Genomic DNA, 24,610 nt, shown 5'->3' on the forward strand with positions numbered 1-24,610 from the left:
CTAAATACACACCATAAATAACCTCTGATTTTTGCCTGATTTATTAACATAAGCAAATAAAATAACATCATGTCTTATATGTAATATAAGTTGGATTCAATTTTTTGTCACTGTCATATCTGTGAAAGATATTCAGTGCTATAAATCAAATTCTTTTATCATGCAAACTTAATTAGTTTTTCAGTAACGCTTGTTTATTTGTCTTAACTGACAATTACAGGAAGAAAAGTGTTTCATTCATTAGTATCTTTTAAAATATATAGTCCATAAAATTGAATACATGTTATTTCATTCCTATACACTTCCAGTAATTGACTTAAAAACCTAATAACATTTGCATTTCTTTGCTCTTTTTACAGGAGCATTGTTTTAAACCCAGCTTATTTCCGAAATCATCTTCGCCAGGCAACAGTGTTTAGATGTCTGGAGAGATATTCAGAAGCTGCCCGGTATGTTTATTATAACTTTTGTGAAGATTTATTTCGAGTTAAATTAATTTTATTCTCAGCTTCTGGTAATAGCATAACAGAACTTTCCATTTCTCTCATGGAGTATGATTTTACCACAATTATTGTCTTATAAACGTCAAACCAACAATTATTGACTATCTTTTTCTTTAATTAAAGCCATTCTGTGTTCATAGCTCTTAGTAAAATTCAAAATTTCCAGCCATGAGGTCACTGATTATGATGGGAAAACTTCCAGGGAAGATTAGAAATGAACTTGACCTCTTGCTCTCGAGCAGTTTCCTGGTCTTGGTTGTAATGACACAATTCTGTGACCCTCTCTTTCTTGAGTTCTGGAAATGAAATCTAACAACATGAAAAAGACCTCAAGAGCTCTTTCTAGAGGAGATGGCATCAGTTATAACATCAAGGGTTGTTAGAGCTGTCCTAATATATTGCCTCCTAGACCCCAATATGTTTCAAAAAAACGGAGTGAAGCAGCTTTTTATATTTTCATCCCCAGAACTTATACTTACAGCAAAAAAATTGCAAGAATTGTACAACAACCTCAATGTTACACTAAGAATTCCTTCTCACCTATGACAGCCAAGGCTTTTTTTCCTCCTGAGTCAAGCTCGTCATATTGGACTTCCCTTCCCTTTGATGAATCTCTCGATGAATTTTCCTCATCTCCCAATGAATAGCTGCTGTTTCTTACTTGCCCACTTTAGTATTCCAGGAATTTAGCAAGAAAATGTGAGTGGTTTCTTCACCTAATTCCAAGCACAATTCCTAGGGCCTAGGGAAGTATCTGCAGTAATAAGGATGAAAAGCCTAGGTTGCAGGTAGTTATTGTCTTTAGAACCTTTGCAAATGACACTTTCTTGGAAATCAAAGTTTAAGGAATTTAAATGGATAATAAAATGGTTCCATAAAATTAATACCATGAAATCAACATGAATTCTATATAAGATGGTCCTGAGAGTTACCAAAACTGAATTAAATGGTGGATATGGAAGGCAGAATTAATTCCAACTACACTCACTTTGCAGTTAAACAACCATTATGCCACAACATCTATTTACCTGTGTGTTAATGTGCATTTTTAAAAATTATAATGGTCTTTATGTATCAATCTCATTTTTTACATTCTATTTTTCTTTATACTTTTTCTAATGTATTCCATCTTATGTACTCACTTATGACTTCTTCCTACATTTTATTTTCTCCACTAAGTTGTCTCTGTGACTTTCTTTCTGCCCACATACTTTTCCCATGTGAATGAGAGGGAATTTAAGAGGTGATGGTAAGCTTCCTTCAGTCCCATACTTTTTAAAAGTCCCTAGCTACAAATGAAGCCAATAGGTCCAATGTAAACAGATACCACTATCTATAAAATAGTGTTTTCTGAAAGGTTCTTTATTAATGTGTCTTCTGAATTTAATCAAAAAATCATTAGGAAAAGGCTAGATGCAACTTCAGAACTAGATTGCAACTAGTAAAAAACTGCTAGTGGGGTGCTGGGGTTGGCTTGTATAGTCTCTGGAAAGCCAATTGTTAATATTCCGGAATTCGGGGAAAGCCAGTTGTTAAAATAGAGAACTTAGCAATGCTGGGAGAACTTACACTGTGGAAATTGGCAAATGCTACAAAGCTAAGCTTTTTTGGTTCGGGGAGAGCCAGGTTGCCAACATTATCACTGACTATAACTTAATTGTATCAAGAGTGACTGTGTAAGTTAAAGTTGTGACAAAAATTCTTTATGGGCCCTAAAACAAAGAAACAATAAGAACTTGAAAATTAGGAATTTGTCAGTATTTATCATGTAAAGTTGGAACTGAATATCCATTGTCCTTGATGTGTATATCTCTGCAGTGAAATAAGTGTATCTGCTTAATATCATATAGTGACTGACCTGACATTTCCTTGAGGAAGATCCTGATAATTGTTGGTTATGCAGGCACGGACTTTCCAACAGAGAAGCAGATACAATTAATTTCAGATTCAAGAGTTTTTCTCCTTGGCTTCCTTGGCAAGTATAGTCCTCAACATACAATATTAGTTATTATGGTTTCCCCAAGGGAAAGAATGAACATGAATATCATAGTGTCCCTTAGCTATTAGACTTGTAATGTAAAACAATACATGCAAATCAATATATAGAACATTCATGTTTCTCAATTACTTTCTTGGAGATTTGGGTAGTTTGTTTCAGGCCTCTTACAAGGATATTATATTAAAACTCACCAGAAAAGCCAACACCTCAAAGTTATTTCCTCTAGAATGCCAAGTAGTCATATTTCTGAAATTGAAAGGCACTTACCAAATACAAAAGAATGCCATTACTATGTGACTTAGGAAGTCCTAAAACCATGATTTGCAGTGAAGTGAATCATCTCTTTCTGATTCACGTTAGAGTATTTATAACCAGGAACTAGAAATTGGGCCATCTAAGGTTTTTGGAGCCTAACCAGCTCTACCCAGGAAGGAATACCTAGTAAATAGGTCAGAAAAGATTTCTAGACAGCCTCATAAAAGCCAGTATTCTCAACCAGAGAGACTAGAGAAAATGCTATGACCTGTAGTTGAATGGAAGGTATCAGTCAGCTTTATAATAATGAGCAGGTCCTTTTACTTTAAGGGTCAATATTCCTTTAGTAACATCCTACCTACCAGCAGAGAGAGCAAGAATATATAGATGGTAGAAAACTGAATAAAAATAAGGATATTTTATTTTGGTTTAGGCTCTGCAGGGATGCTGGTCATCCTTGAGCAGACAATTGACACTGGTTAAATTGATGAAAGCACATTTTCAGACCATAAATCTAAATTGAAATTGCTATAACTCCCCAAGAAACAGCCAACCTGTGAGGTCTTATCTGAAATAGCACGTAGCCTAGCTCTTTAACACCTCTTTGTTTCTATGCACATAAAAGTATATGTGTTGAAGTAGAATGTCTTTGCTTGAATTTGTCTTCGCTCGCAGCACTCACTCACACACACACACACACACACACACACACACACACACACTTGGCACTACCTTCATAAGAAAGATGGTAAGATAAGACAAAATATGTAGAGATATTAAACAAACAAAAGTAAAGTCTATTTTGTGAAGAGAACTAATAATTCTTGATAATATGAATGGCATTTATTTCTGTATGCTCAATGACTTCCACGGAGTTTGGCACATACCAAGCACCAGTTCAGGGTTTGCAAATTAAACTAGCCAGTTTTGAGTTTGTGGTTAAGAACCATTTAGCTGCAGCAGTAAGGAGATATTACATGAAATTGTTAGTACAACCCTGGTTAAAAGATAAATATGAGAATGTGCACATAGTAGTTAAGTTATGGTGATAGTATCATGCCTCCTATAGTAAAGATCTATAAGGCAAAAAATAGATGACATCACACAGGAAATTACTTTAGTTAAGATCATACTGTGTAAGAGGAAGCAAACAGAAGGTAATACTAAGGGGGAAAGTACAACAAAAGCTTCTACCCATCATTAAGTAGGAGTTAGGTGTGTATTTCTACATATATGAACTGGATGAGGGATACTAGAGCAGTAATAACACATTTAAATGCTCACACATCTCAGGCTGATGGTGTGTGAAGGAGGCCAGTTATAAGATAAAAAGATTGTTGTATGAATTACAGAGAACTAGAGACCACTAACTACAATGACCATATAATTTATCTCTCAAATTTGTTTGTGAAAATGGGCACTATTAAGAAATAACCAGGAAAATATGCATAAACCAGGACTGTTGTGACCACACTGGCCATCTGGTCAGCCTACCATAGCCCTGCTGAAGGGAATGGTCAGAGTCAAGTCCAGTTAATGTTGCTGTATACAACTGTAGGTTCAGTGTTGCAGATTTTTGAGTCTTCAAGAAATAGTATTTTTCAGAACTTGGCAAGAAGAAATTTCTTAACTTTTAAATGTCAATTATTTCAAGTTTTTCAAACACAGTGCCATCTTAAAAAGCTGAAGTAGTCCCATTCATGAAAATGAAATTCACAGATTTGTTGCAACAGATCTTGTCTCTTCTACCTTCTATTTGTAATAGTATTTTTTAATACCATGTTATATATAATATTTGAGAAATAGATTAGATAATCAACTATGTAGTCTAAAATTTTATCTTTTCCCTTCTTAAGGTAATTTACAAGCAGTATGTTTCTGTTAAATCAAATCAAAACACAATACTTTAAGATGAATTAATTCATGGCTACACTCACTGAGAAGCCAGGTAAACAGTAGAGGTTAGTAGAAATGGGAGTAGGTGGGATTCTGGAGACCTGCAAAGGATTTGGGAGTTTTGTTTTGTTGTTGTTATTTTGTCATAAAAGCTGATCCTACTGGAAATTGGAAATAATGCATATATAGATCACAACTTTCCAAAAGAAAAGAGTGATCCAAAAGTAAATTTAAGCATTTGTTAAGAAATCTAGTCACATAACACAGTGATATTGCTATTGATTAGCAATCCCTCAGGAATAGTACTACAATAGCAAGCAGCAAGAAACTGTGTCAGCTGTTTTAGTGTCGTAGAACTCTATGATTTTAAATGAGATTATTGTGTATCTTGCAAGGGAGGAGAATATTCTGACAGGTAGACTCAAGACAAGTGATTGTGAAGAGATGATAGTAGTGTTGGGAATTTATTTTAACTTAGTTCTGATTCAATTGAAAGTGTAAAATCCATTCAAACACCATGCAAGTTACTAAAAATACATCATAGTTTTTTTGGTTAAAATAAGTTCTCATTTATGCCTTCAGATAGTATAAATGAAGACTGTAGGCTAATTTTTATTCTTAAATTGGCCATCTGCCTGAAGGGCTTGCTCTTTCTTTATTGGAGACAATTTGCCTTTACCAGAACAGCTTTAGTGTGGGCTAACACTAATCAGTCCTAGGTGACATATAGTTGTATGTTGGAAGATAGACATGATCATTCCACCATTAAGTGATTTTCCCTTTTCCTAGATATGACAAAGCTGTATAAACCCTAAGCAATGCAAAATGTTGCTTCTTCATGTATGATTTCTAAAACAAGATGTTAATACAGACAAATTTAGTCATTTCATATAGCTTAGGTTAAATATCTGACTATAAGACTACAACTCACCCAGTTTGTATGTATGTAAGGTGCAGTGTTTGTGATTTCAAGGAAAAAAGTGAAGGTTAAAATATTCTAAAACTTTAAGTTTCTAACCATCTTTTATGTCTTAAGGATTTAAAATTACAGACTCATAAATGTCTAATCTTACAACAAAAGTACTAATCATAAGGTTGCAATGATAACTGGTGGATTAAAAGTAATTGTTGCCTTAAGAAAAGTTGAATTTTTTATCGCTTCTTAGCCTTTTGGCTAAGATCAAGTGTAGTATCTGTTCTTATCAGAAAAGTTGAATTTTTTGGACATAATCCAAATTATAAGTAAATTATTATAAGAATAAATAATTTTACATGCATATAGAAACAAAATTTAATGCAGGCCTATTGCAAAGGACACCCAAAAATTCATTAGAGAAAAACAAACATTGATTGACTTTGTGAATTCCTCCACCTTGCTGATATATATCATGATAATTATTGTTGCGCCTTTTATGTTTTGAATGATATGCTATGTATTTGCATTACCTATAGACATTCTAAAATAATTTAGAAATGTACCATCCTTAGACTTTTTGCAAACAATGACCTAGAAAACTTGTGGAAGAATACAGAGAAAGAGTTTCTTCTGTCCTATAAATCCAACCTTGCATCTTTAAAAAAAAAGGGGGGGTGGAACAATAAAGATGACATGTGAGAGAATGCAGAAAGGCCCGAAGATGTCACGTTTCAAGTGTGAAGAAATAAAGGCGTTCTTTTCTTATCCTTCTTCCTTTCAATCAGATGCCCCCCTGATTCCACATTTTCTACCATGGTGGAATGTAGAAAACCAATTAAACATAAAAAAGCTTAATCCAAAGGAGCTGAAGTTTAACTCCAAGTGTTCTGTGCTATTTTCTAATGTCTAAGTGTTGCCAAGTGAATTAGAGTTTAGTCTGCAGATGCTAAAATTATATAAATGGATCAAAACTTCCATATCTTAATCTGTAAATTAGAGATTGTAATAGCATCTATGTCCTAGAGGTTATTATGAGGATGAATGAGACAATTTATGTAGTAAACTTGGCACATCATAAACTCTCAGTAAAAAATAAGGATTATCATTGTTTCTGTTGTTGTGAACGAGAACTCTTTGAAGATAGATGAAGTTTCCTAAAGAGACAATGAGTTTCTCAACATTGACACCAGAACAAGTTGAACAATCATTTTGCTGAGGTCTTGCACAACAAGAGACAGATTGCACCACAATACTATTAGATCCTGTCTCACTCTGAGAATCATGTCTGGGTTTTTGGGAAGCCTAGTGTTAACACAGGGGTTGAAAGGCATGATTTTGGTTGGTTTAATCTGGAGTTAAAAGGGGGAAAATTAACTTTTTAAAAAGTTTTGCATATGAGTATATCATGAATTTTAGCATCCTGTTTCATTCTGAGAGATACTATAATTATTCTTAGTGAGTTAGAGTGTAGAGTTCCCCAGGGTGGGCAGGTGGAAGTTCAAATGACATAAAGAGAACTGTTCAGGTCACCTGGTTTTGACTCCAAATTCTCCCTTTTTCTTTTCTTCATTTCTGTCAAAAATAGCAACACCCTGACAAAAGATTAGGCTGGAAATCCTAACAGCTCACTGCCAGAAACTCTGGAATTCTTCACACACACCCCACTTTTTTTTTTAAATACTGGCATTGGTTCATCACACTATTATGCACATAAATTAATCTTGATGCCCCTGATTGTGAAAATTGCTTATAAGTCAAAAGTTCTGTTCCTGTATCTGTCTGCTGAAGAGGATGTCTGCATTAGAGAATTATAGTCAAGCCAGAGAGACCTGTGTTCCACTCCCAGGACTACAAATGACTAGCTCTGTGTGTGTGACCTTGGGCAAGTTAATTAAGTAACCTCTTTCAGTTTCAATTTCCTCAACCATGAAATGGAAAAAAATAATAATACTTTACAAAGTAAACATAAGGATTGCATGGAATAATGAATATGAAACATGAAACTCAGTACCTGGCACATAGTAAGCCCTCAATTAATTATTGCTCCTGATGCTATTATTGTTGTTGCTGCTGCTGTTGTTGCTGTTACTAACTTTGAAGAATGATGTTTAAAACCCTAAAACATTCACTCTAAAATAATTATGTCTAGTGCAACTTTGGTAAAACCATTATAATCCAGGGCTACCACCCCAATTTACCTCAGTTTTGGCAGCCATCATGCATTAGCTTTGCTCCTCACAACTCTGCAAAGAAATTATATTCTGCAGTTTTTAGGTGAGGGAACTTAAGCTAAAGTTTGAACGACTTGCCAAAGACCAATGATAAGTAGCAAATCTGGAATTCGAGCTTATTTTATCACCAAGACCCTGACTCCTGCACAAAGGATGCATTTGGTATTGTCAGACTTCACATCTGCCACTTGGGTGAGTTTGAAATGGTATTGCCTCATTTACATCTTCATTTTTTATTACTAGTGCACTTGTGCTTTTTTAATATATTTATCGGGCAATCATGTTTCCTCTTCTGTGAAATGCTCATTTGTGTATTTATCTTTTGTTCATTTCTTATTGGATTGTTTGTCCTTTTATCATTGAATCATCGGATTCTTTATATACTCTGGGTACTAATAAGTTTTAGCAATATATGTTGCAAGTAATTCCTTCCAATTTATGGTTTATATAATCATACTCTTTTTGGTATCTTTTGATGAAAAATAAATCTGAAGACTTATTTTTAGTGTAGTCAAATTTTTTTATGATTTGCCCTAAGATTTTTAAAAATTCTCTCCTATCCCAAGCTCATCAAGATAGCTTTCTATATTATCTTCAAAAATTTTAAAGTTTTCCCTTTGCCGTTAAAGTTTTGACACAATGATAATCATTTTTTGTATGTGGTGGGAGGTAGGACTATCTTATTATATTTTTCCCTCGGTGGATAACCAGTTATCTTGATATCATCTTATTAAATCCTTTTGCTATTGATCTTCCATGTTAGCTCTGTTTATATCAGTTTTCCATATATGAATATGTCAGTTTCTGGTTTCTATTCTATTCATACATCTGTTTGTCTGTTACATTGCCAAAACCACATTATCCTACATAAGATGGTTTATAATATGTCTTGATATCCCTGATATTTAGCAAAGGAAACTTTACCAACTGATTCTTTTTCAGGAATGTGTTGTCTATTCTAAGCCTTTTGCTCTTCCACATAAACTGTAGAAAGTGTGAATCTGAATTCCAAACCAGTATAGTGTAAGTTCTAGTTAGGAATTCCCAAGGAAGACTTTCTAACTTTCTTTTTTTTACTCTACCAGGATCCAAGTCCAAAACTGACATGCTATTCCATTATTTTGCTCTGTAAGAGTTTCTCCTAGTTCTTTCATTGGACATGTTATTTGCAAGAAAACTTTAAGCAAGTTGTCTATTCAGTCTTCACTCTGCTGAAAACCTCAAGATTTGTCTACTTTTCCCAGTGCACATGTCCCTATAAAAGAAAGTTACTAGACCAATAAATATTAACATATATCCTCAGGAAAAAAATAGCTTTTTGTTTGCTTATTAAACCCTCTTTACTGATATAACACTATCTACATATTTTTAAATGACTGTTTGACACAAGTAGCCAAGCAGATGGCACCCCCAAAGGACAAAGCTAAAACAATTTGAATAACTGGGACACCTGGGTGGCTCAGTCGATTCAATGTCCAACTCTTGATTTCAGCTCAGGTCATGATCTCGGGGTCCTGGAATAGAGCCCTGCATAGAGCTCCCTGCTCTGCGGGGATCTGCTTGCCTCCCTCTCCCTCTGTCCCTCCCCCCCAACTCTTGTGTGTGTGCACACGCTCTCTCCCTCTTTCTCTCATAAATAAATCTTTTAAAAAACACAATTTGAATATGAAAGTAAATATTGATAGTATCAAGTTATAATGCATTGAATTAAATGAATATTCATATCTGAGTTTATACTAATATGAAAATAATTGAATAAATATATGGGGGATAAAAGAAAACTCTTCCTTACAGAGGAATACTAATTAATAAGTGTAGAATAAATGAAAGAAAATCAATGTTAGCAAACACCACAGTAATAATTGTTGCAAGCAAGCTCTACTAGTGGACTTTAATTTCAGCAGTTCCACTTCTGGTATTTATCTGAGACAACAAAAACACTAATTTGAAAAGATACATGTACCCTTATGTTCATTGCAGCATTATTTACAATAGCCAAGATATGGAAGCAACCTAAGTGTCCATCGATAGACGAATGGATAAAGAAGTTATGGTATGTGTATTTGTCTGTCTGTATACAAAGACACACAAACACACACACACACACTATGAAATATTACTGAGCCATAAACAAGAATGAAATCAAGTCATTTAAGACAACATGGATGGACCTAAAGGGTATTGTGCTAAGTGAAGTAAGTCAGACAGAGAAAAGCAAGTACCATATGATTTTACTTACATGTGAAATCTAAAAAACAAAACAAACCATAGATACAGAGAACAAACTGGTGTTGGTAGATGGATAGGGGTTAGAGGAATGGGTGAAACAGGTAAAAGGAATTTAGAGGTACAAACTCCCAGTTATAAAATAAATAAGTCACAGGAATGTGATATACAGCATAGGGAATACAGTCAATAATATCATAATAACTTTGTATGGTGACAGATGATAACTAGACTTATGATAATTTTTTCATAATGTATAACAATATCAAATCACTATATTGTACACCTGAAACTAATATAAAATTGTATGTCCATTATAATTCAATAAGAAATAATTATCTCCTTCAAATATTTATCAGTTGGAAAGGGAAACCTACTCACTTTATGGTGAAATAAATGAGCAAATACTACCATAATCAAGTGGTCAAGGTTATACCACCAATAATAAAATATCTACATTACATACACACCCCCATTAGTATGCAATGAGAACATCACATTACTTCTATAGTATTCTTGCCTAAAACACACAATTTCAATCTAATCATGAAAAAATATCATACAAATTCAATTCGGGGAACGGTATACAGAATAATCAATTAATTCTCATTAAAAGTATCAAGGCCATGAAAGGCAAGAAAAGAATGAGGAAATGTCAAAGACTGGAAGACACTAATGATACACAACAACAAAATGTATCATGGGATCCTTGATTGGATCCTGGACCAGAAATGTGGCCATAAGGAAAAAAACTGGTGAACTTTAGAAAAATTTGTAGTTTAGTTAGTAGAAATGTACCAATATTAATTTCCTGGTTTATTCACTATTCTATGGTTTTGTAAGTTGTTAAGATTAGAGGAAGCTAGAGAAACCTGGGTGGAATGATATACATCAACTCTCTGTACAATTTTTGTGACTTTTCTGTAAATTTCAAATTATTTCAAAACAAATTTTTTCAGAAACTTGTTTTTTATGTTTGTTTTTGGTCCATCTTGTTTAAGAGTATGAGCTGTACTAGGTAGTGTTTCTCTGATCATCTCATCCACCATGTTCTTAAATTTGAGACTTAACATTTTAAAGACATTTTTATCATCTTTCTCTCCCAGCCTATTTTGGGATATCCTTTGCCTGCTATAATTTAAGAACATGTTCTTTTTCTACATATTATATCTCCTACAGATTCCATCTTAATTTTAGCTTCTGGAGCTTATTTTGATATACTTTTATACTCTTCTTTAATTACCTGAGTCATAAAATCTGGTGCTGACTCCATTAAAATTTGGGCTAGACAATCAAGATCAGCAATTCAGTTCTATCATTACAATTATGTTAGCCTTGGCAAGACCTTTGGCCTCTGTGGAATGAGAATAATGGTAGGACCCAGTCTCATCTCTCCAAAAGTTGTTATGAGAATTAACTCTCTTCTTTCTCCTAGATTCCCTGACATCATACTCTCTGGATTTTTTCCTACCTCTCTAACTTTTCCTTCTTAATCTTACTCTCCAACCTACTGCTTAAAAATTAATGTTTCCAAAGGGCCTAGCCCCTTTACTCCTTTTGAAATTGTGCATTTACTTTTCCTTGGCCATAAAATCCCCTCTGCTTGCTTTAGCTAATCAATCTACTAGTGACTCCCAAATTTATGCCCATGTTCTCAGATCTTGCTCCCAACCTCCACATTTATATATTCAAACACCTTCTGGATATTCCCACTTGACTGTATTATAAGCATCTCAATCAAAACATATGTTCTAAACTGAACCCTGTTGCTTTCAAAAACTTAACTCCCCAATATCTTGATTGTCTAACATAATGGATTGATTAATTAAATAGTGGAATTACCCAAGGAATACAATGCTACCAGTTTAATTACTGCTACAGATGCAAATTTACTAATATGGAAACTATCCTCACCATATTGTTTATTTTAAAAAGCAGGTTAAAAAGCAATGTGTGTAGTATGCTCTATTTACAGAGCAAATTTGAACACATCTCTCTCCAGACTAATTACTTTAAATGACTTTCCATAATCTACAAAATAAATCCTGGCAAAAAAATTAAAAGGTCTCTTGTAATTAAGACCCTGTTTGTCTCTCTGTCTCTCTGGCCTCCTTTAAACACACACACACACTTTAATACTCAAATATTACCCAAACACAGCATGCTATTTCATGCTTATACACATTTGCATATCCTCTTCTCAGAATAGCTTTTCCCTCCTTAGTTATCTCTGAAGCCCTTCTTGGGGTCCACCTCCTCTGGGAAGGTTTCCCTGACTTTGTTTTCTCCCAATAAGATTAGTTACTTTTTTTCTGTATTATTTCTGTACCCTGTCTTTATAGCTACTACTGCATATTCCCTATCATAATTATTCCCTTAAATGTAAATTTATCTTAAAAGACCAGGGGTTTCTTGAAGATGGGGAACTGATTAATTCACCTTTTTTCAACTTTGCTACCTATCTTCAGGACTCAATCACATTAGTCGCAGTATAAATATTTGTGGAACTGAAATTAGAATGCATATGAAAGCACATAATACACCACAGATAGAGTGCTCTGAAATGAAAGATAGTATTTATTGCTATTTAAATTCATACTAAGCACAATGATATTTTAAATCAACATTATAAAGAATAAATTCTTCAGAAGGGGACTCCTTACCCAAATTACTGTAATCTGGGTGTCAAAATCTTGAATCTAATGGTAATGTAGGTAAAATCCCCTCAAACCAGGTATCTAAAAGAAATACAGAATAAAAGGGGGGCTCCTTATTCCAGAACTTTATAAAAGTCAACAAAAGGACTTTTGGAAATAGTTTGATCCAGACTCTTTAATGAAAACTTCATGATTTTTACTCTACATCTTACATGATTTGAATTTTTTCTAAGCCTTATCAATCTGTGAACACAAATCAAATTATAATAATGGGAAAAACTCCATATACAGGCTTATATCCCCACCTGCATAACACAAGATTTTACCTCTCCCACAACTAACAGGATTTCTGGGATCTGACTCAGATGCACTCCAGAAAAGGAAAGAATGGAATAGCATGATATGAAGAGGTTAGTTTTTAATGTTAGCATGTCAGGCATATACATGGTTTTGTATATACAACCTATGTATAAATATGCTCACAAAAGAAGCATTTCATGTTTATTGTAATATTCAGTATATAATTCCACAGAGATATTACATTCAGAATCTGTCACTCAACAATTTCTCTGCTTGGAATATTTTGGCCAATTAACGAAGATTCTTTTCTATTGGCCCTTCCTGTTCATTATCATTGTTCCATCTTCCATAGATGACTTTGCCAGTTCATCTAACTCTTCCTTAGGCCTCAGTTAATTATCGAAGTTCTTCCTATAAGGCTTGGACCACCCACTTGCCTGGCAGATGTTTGGTTTCTTTGCCATCAATCAGGGAAATCCTTCACATCCTTCATACATTTTAAGAACAGGCTTAAAACTAGCAATGATTATTGCTGATTTGACTGACTCTGTTCATTGCCTGTGGGCGTAAGTTTATTGAATACAATGGCGAGCTGACAGTGGGCATTATTTAAATTTTCATCTTTCTTCTTGTTTTTTCATCAATATTCTGGAATCCAACTAGATTAAATGCGTGCCTGATATGACCTTGCTGTTACTGGGTTTTGTTTCAGTCTTCAGTCTTGGGGTTCCTCACCAAGAAACTGGGAACAAGCCCCGACCCCAAGGGCAAAGGGAATTACCTCTTTGTTAGTGTAGCCCACATAACTCTTGTAGGGATTCCTAGGTTTGTTGTGTACTAAATGTTAATTTCTCAAAAGAGTATCTTTGAAATACGGAGTCTCTACCAACTGATACCTGTGAGAGATTTTGCTTTCCTTTAATAAATTCTGTAAAATCATGGCCATGGCAGTAGATTTTTAAAATCTTGCCTCTCTCTGAGGCACAAATGACTGCATTGTCTCTTCAGGGATTTGAGTCCCAGCACTTTCCTGATTCAAGAAAATCTGGAATGGATCCCATTAGTATGGGCCCTTGGGACTTCCTATGCCTCACCTTTGATCAGCCCCAGGGCCATAGTAGCAGATCAGAAGTACAATAACAGGATTACTATTAACTCTTTAATACCCAGAATCCAGTGAGTATATAAGTTTAATAAGAAGCAGGGTCTCCCTTACACTCACCATGAATATTTATCCTCACAATGTATCTAGCCCCCTTAGGCCTCATCCCCACCACCAGCCCTAGACATACCCTAGAGCTCCACACCTTCCTTCAAGGGATACACTTATTCTCTTAAGGTTTTCAAAAAATTTAGAATTTTGTTAAGAGGCTCTTTCTGCACAATCTATTCTTCTGCGAACGGGTACGGTTTGTTTGATCATGTTCACAGAACTGTTTCTTTCCTTACAAACAACTCACTTGAAAAGATATTTGCCAGCTGTTACTGCTTTCCAAAATTATTTATTTATATTTTAATTTATAAATACACTACCATTACTTAATGCCTCTGGGCATATTTGCAAAATTAAAAACACAATTAAAAAAATAAGACAAATACCCTGCAACCTGTGGTTTATGGGGGGGAGAGAAGAGCATCATCTCTGCCTACATTAAACCCCCTGCAAGCAAACATCTAAATAAATAGATGGATATTGCACTGTGTCCCAAAAGAAATGTAAAAGTTTCCTAAAATCAATACCATGAACCAATTCAAGAATACAAAATTTCTCCTAAGAGCAAAAACATTATTACCTTGTAAACTCAACAATTGTAGTGCTAGAATCTAGAATCTGGCTTCTAACATCTTCCACGTATTCTATCCCAAAAGCTCAACAATGTAAATATTACTTATAACTGGCACGTAGTAAGTGCTCAATAAATTAATAAGGTGTTAATTGCCTTTAATATGCACACCATTTTAATTTCTAACCTTATAGTTTTCTTTACACAGTTCATATCTGGAATCCCTCATTTTTTTCTTCAACCCAGCTTGTAATCTCTTTTCATCTAAGAAACAATGTATAGAACTTTTACTTTATGTTTGCTTAGTTGTTAGTGTATGTTGGATAACCTGTGAAGTAGTGAAAATACTTTTTTATCGTCTATTAGCCAGGCTTTCTGATTCCAATCTATAAATTTTAAACTACAAAATAAGCATTTGGAAATGAGTTTTAGCATAAAAATCAGGGTTCCTATGGATTATATCTCCCGATAAATTCTATAGGAAAGTCATCTAGCAAACTGACTAAGGATAAATACATGTATCTCTAAGAAAATACATACCTTATAAGAGAAAAAATGCACATATATAAGCATTTTTTCCATAGACTCTTGTCTCAGAAAAAGTTAAATAGAATTTAATAAGAATGTATTGCCACCTATTATATAATCAGTTCTTGCCAGAAAGAAGAAATAAGAAAAGCAAAAAATGAGATTCCTGCTCTTCAAAAGCTTATAATCCTACTAGAGATAAGATAAACAATTCTCTTTACAGAGTATTAACCATGTATATTGAACCAAGGAGGATGACCGTGCAACATGCATGTATGCTCTAAAACACCCTCGGTGAGAAAACAATAAGAAACCACACCATTTGTCTTCTAAACCATGACAATTTTGGTAGTGAAAGGGGCCCCAATAATGACCTTAGGACAACAGGAATGGACTAGGAATGTCTTGAGAAAACCTACATGTATGGTCAAGAGTGTGGGCATCACAGTGCTGACCACTCTTCCCTGAGGTCTTCTCCTAAGCAGAACAACCCTAACAGATGTACACATAAAGTGTTATCAAGGTGTTATAGAGCTACCCTATGACCCAGTAATTGCACTACTGGGTATTTACCCCAAAAATACAGATGTAGTGAAAAGAAGGGGCACATGTACCCCAATGTTCATAGCAGTAATGTCCACAATAGCCAAACTGTGGAAGGAGCCGAGATACCCTTCAACAGACGAATGGATAAGAAGATGTGGTCCATATATACAATGGAATATTACTCAGCCATCAGAAAGGATGAATACCCACCATTTGCATCGACATGGTGGGAACTGGAGGGGATTATGCTAAGTGAAATAAGTCAAGCAGAGAAAGACAATTATCCTATGGTTTCACTTATTTGTGGAACATAAAGAATAGCATGGAGGACATTAGGAAAAGGAAGGGAAAAATGAAGCAGGGGGGAAATCAGAGGGGGAGATGAACCATGAGAGACTATGGATTCCAGGAAACAAACTGAGGGTTTCAGAGGGGTGGGGGGTGGGGAGGTATTAAGGAAGGCACATATTGAAAGGAGCACTGGGTGTTATACATAAACAATGAATCATGGAACACTACATCAAAAACTAAAGATACAAATGTAGGGGTCCAAAGGGTACATGCACCCCAATGTTTATAGCAGCAATGTCCACAATAGCCAAACTGTGGAAAGAGTCAAGATGTTCATCGACAGATGAATGTATAAAGAAGATGTGGTATATATATACAATGGAATATTATGCAGCCATCAAAAGGAATGAAATCTTGCCATTTGCAACGACGTGGATGGAACTGGAGGGTATTACGCTGAGCGAAATAAGTCAATCAGAGAAAGACATGTATCATATGACCTCACTGATATGAGGAATTCTTAATCTCAGGAAACAAACTGAGGGTTGCTGGAGTGGTAGGGGATGGGAGGGATGGGGTGGCTGGGTGATAGACATTGAAAAGGGTATGTGCTGTGGTGAGCGCTGTGAAGTATGTAAGACTGTTGAATCACAGACCTGTACCTCTGAAACAAATAATACATTATATGTTTAAAAAAAAAAAGAAGAAGAAGATAGCAGGAGGGGAAGAATGAAAGGGGGTAAATCGGAGGGGGAGACGAACCATGAGAGACGATGGACTCTGAGAAACAAACTGAGGGTTCTAGAGGGGAGGGGGGTGGGGGGATGGGTCAGCCTCGTGATGGGTATTAAAGAGGGCACGTATTGAATGGAGCACTGGGTGTTATACACAAACAATGAATCATGGAACACTACATCAAAAACTAATGATGTAATGTATGGTGATTAACATAACATAATAATAAAAAAATAAATAAAAATAAATAAAAAACTAATGGAGTACTGTATGGTGACTAATATAAATAAAGGAATAAATAAATAAATAAATAAATAAATAAATAAATAAATAAATAAATAAATAAATAAAAAGGGAAAAAAGTGTTATCTTGAGGCAGCCTAAAGTGCCTCTTGCTACTCAGTGTTTCTTTTTTGAATGTTCTACTTCTTATATATCTGTGATTGCTCATCATGCATGTTTCAGCCAAGATCTTGGGTCAGAGCGATAGCATGTCTGTAAAATTTGACTACACCTCCTGAACGAGACAGAAAAGAGGATCAGGATCCCCAGAACCAGCTCCTTCATCAGGAGTCATAGGCAAGGCAGTTTCTCCTAGAAGTGGATTGTGTGAGATCATCACACTTTATTCACGATGATCAAGAGCACTGCACTTTATTTCAGCTACTCAAACATAAATGCCATGACCAACAACTTTGTGTATCCTTCCTGCCTCCTGTTACCCATCATCAGCCACAGTGTCCTTCATGAACCAAATGGTCAATAGCTTTTGATTAAATGAATGCATGAGTGAATGAGGTAGTGGCTATGGCTAGAGACAGAACAGAGCTAATGGATAACAACTATCACTGCCCTCCCCTACCTGCAGAGAAATAGCAAAGGAAGAAACAAATGTCCTACTCTATGCTTTCCCAATGTACTATTTTTTTCTGGAGGAATAGATCTCAATTCAGTGGATAATTTGGTTTCGTATGCAGAATCCTATTTTAACTTCAACAGCACATCTGTGCCTTCCTTCATTTAACAAAATCATCTGCAAATATTTATTGATGGCCTACTATGTGCCAGTCACTGTTTTAGTGCTTGTGGATACAGCAATGAATGAACCTTCCAAAGTCTCTGTCCTTATGGATCTTTCAATTATTCATTCAATGATCATGTAACAAGTGCCTAGACTGTGCAAGTTTCTGGTGAATTCATAACGATGAATGAGACATGATCCCTGCCCTCCACAAAATTACACTATATCAGAGATGCTTTTAAAGAATACCAATCTACAAGGGACAGTTAAAGGGCTCTAAAGGAAGGCTTACAAGCAAAATGTATGACAGGGTGAAATACAAGAATATTTAAGTATAATAAGGGATCAAGAAGGCTACACCAAGAGAGTGGCATCTCACTGTAGGCTCACAAAGCTACCTATATGAGCTACAAGCTTTTAAGTCTTTTAAGTTCAAGAAAAAAACTTTAATAACAACCTAGAAAATCAATACACTTTTGAAACACTCTAAACAAGCTTGTTTGGATACAAGCTTCTCAATGAAGCAATGTGTATTTCATTTCCCTAAATATCAGTGTTAATGCCTGGGCAGAATAATAATTTGCAAGCTAAACTTATTGAGTGCTTCCCAAGTACTCATGTGCTCTATTGTTCTGGGTGCGTTACATAAATTAGAACATTTAATCCTCCTGGCAATCTTGTGAGGTTGGCAGCTATTATTATCTGTATGGTAATATAAGGAAACTGAGGCACAGAGAGGTTAAGTACCTTGTCCAAAGTCATACAGATCACTAAAGTGATGTACATTTAACAATTATGTAATGTTTTACTAGTAAAATAAAAGCAAACAAAAGAGTAAAGTGATTTAATATACCTGGATTTTTAACTGAATAGAAATTTCCAGCAGTCTTTTGGCTTGTCTTTTGTTATCCTGCTCAAGACTGATAAGGAAAATGCTCTTGATGCTATGGTCTCAGCTAAGAAATATTATGAAGTAAATAAAAGTCAACCTAAAAAAAAACAAAACTTTAAAATCTGTCCCATCAACCTTTGAAGTACCTATGATTCCCTTTCAGAATCTCAATAAACCTCTCTGAGTGGTTTTCAGACCCTCTCCATGTCATGGGAAGTGGGTAAGGGTGTGTGGGTTGTCAAAATAACGGGCCAGCAGTATTGGCATGTAGAATGGGATGCCTGGAGATACTGACCCTCCTGCAGTGCACAGAACAGACTCACACAACACAAAATGTAACCACCTAAGATTGCCAAGAGTGACCACTATTGAGAAACAGTGAAAATGAAACCTACTTCTATTCAGTTAAAAATTCAGATGTATTGGGGCACCTGGGTGGCTCAGTCGGTTAAGCAACTGTCTTCGGCTCAGGTCATGATCTCAGGGTCCTGGGTGTTGGACCCTGAGGTCTCAGGACCTCAGGGTGTTGGGCTCCCTGCTCAACGGGGAATCTGCTACTGCTGCTCCCCCTGCTTGTGCTTTCTCTCTCAAATGAATAAATAAAATATTTAAAAATTTAAAAAATTTAAAAATTCAGATATATTAAGTTACTTTACTCTTTGTTTTATTTTATTAGTAAAACATTGCATAACTGTTAAATATATATCATTTCAGTAAACTGGTTTAAATGGGTGTCTATAGGCTGCCTTGAAAACCTCAATGGAGTGTGTGTATACTTTGGTTCAATTGGGAAATCGAAATTACATGTTCCAAAAAACCACCCTACCATTCTGAAATCTGCCTATGCCTGCTAATCACTCTTTTCCTCACTTTCTCCATCTTTACCTGTAGGTCTCTGGCTCTCAAGAAATAGGCAGCAGAGTTTATGATTGCAGTTCAGTTACACAACATGCTAAATAATCAGGATCTTTTATCAGACTGTAAAATCTCTATATATTCTGAGACTCTTTCCTACCCAAGCAGACATGGAGAGATAGAATGGCAAGCAGTAAGACTACTTTTTCCTTACTTCTTGGGACTAACAAGAGTTAGTTCTGGCTACTTTCGCTGAAAGCTGTTCCTCTGCTGTGAATGGGTTTATTTTCTGCTCTGTATACTCTTCTTTCCAACTGTTTTACATTTTATATTGGCTTCAGAAACTGCTGGTGTGAACTACTGAAAGCAAAATTAGATTCAGGGTTGCCTGGTTTTGTATAGCCAGGCTCTCCTCTAGCTTTTGCCCCTTTTCAGGATGACCTAAGATGACATGCCTTGTTTTATCCTAATTTTGCCCCTTGCTTTGATCCCACAAAATTTGGATAAAACTTGGTAATCCTATTCAAGTTTAGAGAAACGCGTTCAATACCAAAAGATCAGGGCGCCCTCTGCTGGTGAAGAAATGTTCCAAGGATGGGGGTTCAATTCGTCTTGGTCAAGGGAGAGTGACCTGGGATAATGGTGAGACAGGAGACAAGCTCACAGGCAGGAACATTCCCTAGAGGAATGCTCCAGAAGGAAACCTACAAGAATGAGCACCAAGAAAACGTCTCAGGTTTATGGGGCTCCCTCAACGCTTTTCAGGGAATCAGGGCAGCACATTACTTAAGTTGATGCCAGTTTGTACTACCAGTCAGTCTCTACCCAAGAGTTACACTGCTGGCTTCAGGCCAAGCCCATTATTGTTTTATCATTATTTATGATTTTCTTGAGAATCAGATACTTTCCATTCATCTGGAAAAAGAAAGCATTCATCTTTAGGTTTTTCTTTCTCACAAGATTAATAGGATATGCCTCTAGGGGAACAGCCCCTAGTGTCTGATACCAGGTCTCCACAGGGCCTGGAATATCACCTTATTTAAGGACTCAAATTCCTTCTCACTTGCCTTTGTCATTTGACTTTTTCCTAAAGAATGGCGCCAATATTTCAATTTCCCATTTGCCCGCAGTCGCTGCCTAGTTAAGGCTCATCCATTGTCTCTCAGAACTCTTCCAGTGACCTCCCACTTCCAGGCTTCTCACCCTCAAATGCGTCGTTTACAGAGTTGCCAAGATTCTCTCTCTAAACCATAGAACTCTCCGTGTCGTTCTGTATTTAAAATCCACAGGATAAAATCCATGCTCCTTTGTGCCTTCTCCATGCCTTCTTTGCCGGCTCTAAACTCAGAAAGCTGATCCTGTTGGCGGTTCCCACTCATCCTCCTACTTCTAACTTCCGAGCCTGTGTCCAGTTGTACCCTATGCCTAGGATGCCCTTCTCAGTCCCACTCTCCCTTTGATTGGCTAACTCCTGCTCAGCATTTTAGGCTGATACAGACTTTCATCTCCTCGAGGTCCCCCTCCCTAGCACACCAACACTCTCAACTGCGTTAGTGTATCTACCAATTATTCCACTTCACTCATTGTGATATAATTATCTGTGTTTGTTTGTATACTCATCTTAGAATCTCCATCTTTGTAGAATGAAAGAATTCATGAAGTATGCAAATATGAATCTAATAAAAACATGTACTCAGACCCCTTTCTGTATCCATGTGGCCCTATCAGGACCCTGGTTCCCCAGACCATCTTCTTCATCCTGGAAAGTAAGTAGGTCCAAATGTCAAAGGACACTGCTTTTAAACCCATATAAAAGAAGACACCCCAGGAATGCTCCCAATATGGCCACAGGTTGTCATTGTCCCTGCTAAACACAAGTCTGAGAGGTCTTGGCTGGATAAGATGTCCTCTTCATCATAGAATCGAAAACCAGCCAATGACTGAGGTTTTTGAACCAGAAGTTTTCATGTTATTCTCCCTGCCAAAAATCCTTCAGTTATTCTCCAATGTCTATAAGACAAAAATTCAAATTCATCTGCCTGGAATTCAAGGCTTACCATAACCTGTCCGAAACATAATTTTCTGGTCTTTCTTCCCTTTCTTCTTTTACACAGACCCTCTGTTTCTCCCCATATCCCATATTATACTTTCCACCTTCAAAGCCCTGCATGTGATACGTCTCCGGAAAACAAAAAACAAACACACACAAAACAAAACCAAAACCTCCCTTTTCTTCATCATCACTTTAAAATACTGCTAGCCATTCTTTCAGGTCTCAGGGCTGAACCAGCCCATTACAGCCAAGAGTAATCATTTCCCCTTTTCTGCTCTGTACTTCTTAGTTAACATTACGTACTTAACATTTGCATAGTTCTTTATGGATATAAAACTGCCTTATATTTTGATTACTCTTTTCAGATATTGTTTTATCAGTAGTTAATTTGGCATCTCATAAAGGTCAATATCATGTCTTCATATATTTCCATGTTACCATGACTCCCAGCCTCACCTATTGTAATAAACATAATAAATATTTGCTGACAATATTGATAACCATATTTGGGTCAAAAAAATCAAAACCAGTATCAAATCTTCATGTATAATCTGAGATGAATTCTGTCCATCTAGACCTCTTCAACCAGACATATATTTTCTATAGAAGTAACGACACATCTCTTGACATGGCCAGGAAAGGAAAGTTGACTGTGTCAGATTAATAAGCCAGAACTAACACCAAGACACGACTGCTAGTGAGACAAGCATGGGATGGCAATAGGGGAGGGGGACCAGGCATCAATAGGCAATAATAACCATGCCCACCACACACATTTGACCACAGGAATGTGGTTTTTAGAGAGTGTACCAGTGGTCAACAGGTCGGCAAGAAATTAGCATCATGGAAGTCCAACAAAAGATAATAGAGTCTTGTAAAAGATGCACAGAAAAAGAATGGCACATAGAAGTAGTACAGAACCATGGTTAAGAGACCAACATTTGATGACAAGTATATCTGGTTGAATCCTGACTCTGCTGACAAATTTTTGGAAATTAGCCTCCTCAGTTTAAGGAACCTCATTTCCTCATTTCCTCAAATGAAATGAGGAAAGTGAGGTTCTTGGTTTCAAGAATTAAATGAGATGTAAAAGCACTTAATATATGTATGGTAAGCACTCTATAAATATTGGTTGTTGTTACAAATAGTAATAGTAATACTCATTGTTTTTTGTTGTTATCAACTGAGAATCTAGAGACAGGCAATATTTGACATTCCATACTAGAGGCAGGCAGGGAACTTAAAAAAAAACTACTGTCCATTGCTGGGCAATCTTGCAGGAGCAAGCATGGCTAGAACCCCAGTATAATCAAAATCTGGAGTTACAGTCAAGGCAGAAACACATTAGCTAGATTTGGTCTGCAAAAGGTAGAGACTTGGTGTCAGGGATAACTCTCAGCTATTAGAACTAGGCAATTAGGCACATAGGCAGACTTGTTACAAGGTAGAGAGACCAAAGTATAACTTCTTCAATGCTCATCAACCACTGAAATACATGAACTCAGAACACTGTAAGGGCTGAGCCTCCTGATGAAAACCAAATGACTAGGGGTAGTGGAGTGGGAAAGGATAACCAGAGCAAAGTGCAAACAAAAGCAGACATAAGTGATTAAGCATTGTATTAGTCAAGGTTCTCCAGAGAAACAGAACCAATAGGAGGTATAAATATATGGAATTGGCTCATGCAATTTTGGAGCCTGAAATCTGTAGTTTGGCAGCTGGAGATTCAGGAGAGCCAGAGGTTTGGTTCCAGTCTGAAGCCAAAGGCCTGAGAACCTGGGGAGGTGTTGGTGTAAATTCCAATTCAAGTTCGAGTCCAAAGGCAGGAGAAAACTCATGTCCCAAGTCAACAACAATCAGAAAGCAAATTCTCCCTTACTCAGACTTTTTGTTCTCTTCTGGCCTTCAGTGGATTAGATAAGCCACACCCACATCAGGGAGGACAATCTGCTTTACTCAGTGTACAGATCCATGTTAATCTCACCCAGACACACTCTCACAGACATCATGTTGAATCAAACATCTGGGCACTCTGTGGCTCAGTTAAGTTGACATGTAAGATCAACCATCACAAGCACCTGCTATTTACCAGGTATTGTATGAGGCACTGTAATGGCGGGCCTTATAGCTTACAGTCCAGAGCAGTGTTGCCACTAAATTCCCAGTGTTGATGGAGATATTCTGGGCCAATCAACATAGTAGCCACTAGCCACGTGTGGCTACTGAACACCTGAAATGTGCCTTATGTACCTGAGAACTGGATTTTAAATTTAAATTTTAATTCTTTTAAATACAAATAGCCACATATGGCTGGTGGCTACCATACTGGGCAGTACAAGCCTAGGAAAAGAAGGTAATAGGTAAACTAACCAGTAATTACAAAACATGAGACTTATGCAGGAAAAAGAAGGTTCTAGTTGAGGGGTGATAAGGCAGAACTTATTTACACAGAGTGGTCAGAGAAGGCCTCACTGAAGAGGTCACCAATGTTTAAGCTAAAGCCAAAAGGTCCAAATCTTGAAAAGAAGCAGCCCCGTAAAAAATGGAAGGAATAGATTCCAGGTAGGAGGCACCTAATATGCAAATACCCCAAGGCAGGAAAATTCATATTTGCTTTGAGCAACCGAATAAGCCACACTTGACTAGAAGGTGACAGAAGGAGTTTGCATTCTATTTGAGGTAATTTATATTTACATAGTTTTTAAAGATCACTGTGGCTGATTGCTGTGTGGAAAATATGTGAGCCTGCAAAAAGAATCTTCATGTGGGGGTGGGGGGTGTTTGCTTGAGTGGATTTGATAGTTTGGTTCTCCCCCTGATCGAAATATAATCTCTTCAATATTAGTGTATATTTGCATTCAAAAGGAATATGCACTTTAATCAATATTAATCAATCTAATCAATGTAAATTAACAACATGCC

At 36.3% G+C, this 24,610-nt stretch overlaps 1 protein-coding gene and 1 pseudogene across 1 annotated transcript in view; both read left to right on the top strand.

Moving 5' to 3' along the window:
• SPATA16 (spermatogenesis associated 16) overlaps positions 1–24,610 on the top strand; it is a 197,219-nt gene that overhangs the window by 85,593 nt on the left and 87,016 nt on the right. The window contains exon 3 of the mRNA XM_088019245.1: positions 360–449. Within this exon, the coding sequence (XP_087875371.1) occupies positions 360–449 (90 nt within the window). The remainder of the gene's footprint in view (positions 1–359; positions 450–24,610) is intronic.
• LOC114207216 (U2 spliceosomal RNA) lies at positions 5,808–5,917 on the top strand (annotated as a pseudogene).

The sequence above is a fragment of the Eumetopias jubatus genome, unplaced genomic scaffold, assembly GCF_037043125.1.
Source record: "Eumetopias jubatus isolate StellerSeaLion01/CBP00866 unplaced genomic scaffold, mEumJub1_p1.0 scaffold_1, whole genome shotgun sequence".
In the NCBI taxonomy this organism is placed as follows: domain Eukaryota; kingdom Metazoa; phylum Chordata; class Mammalia; order Carnivora; family Otariidae; genus Eumetopias; species Eumetopias jubatus.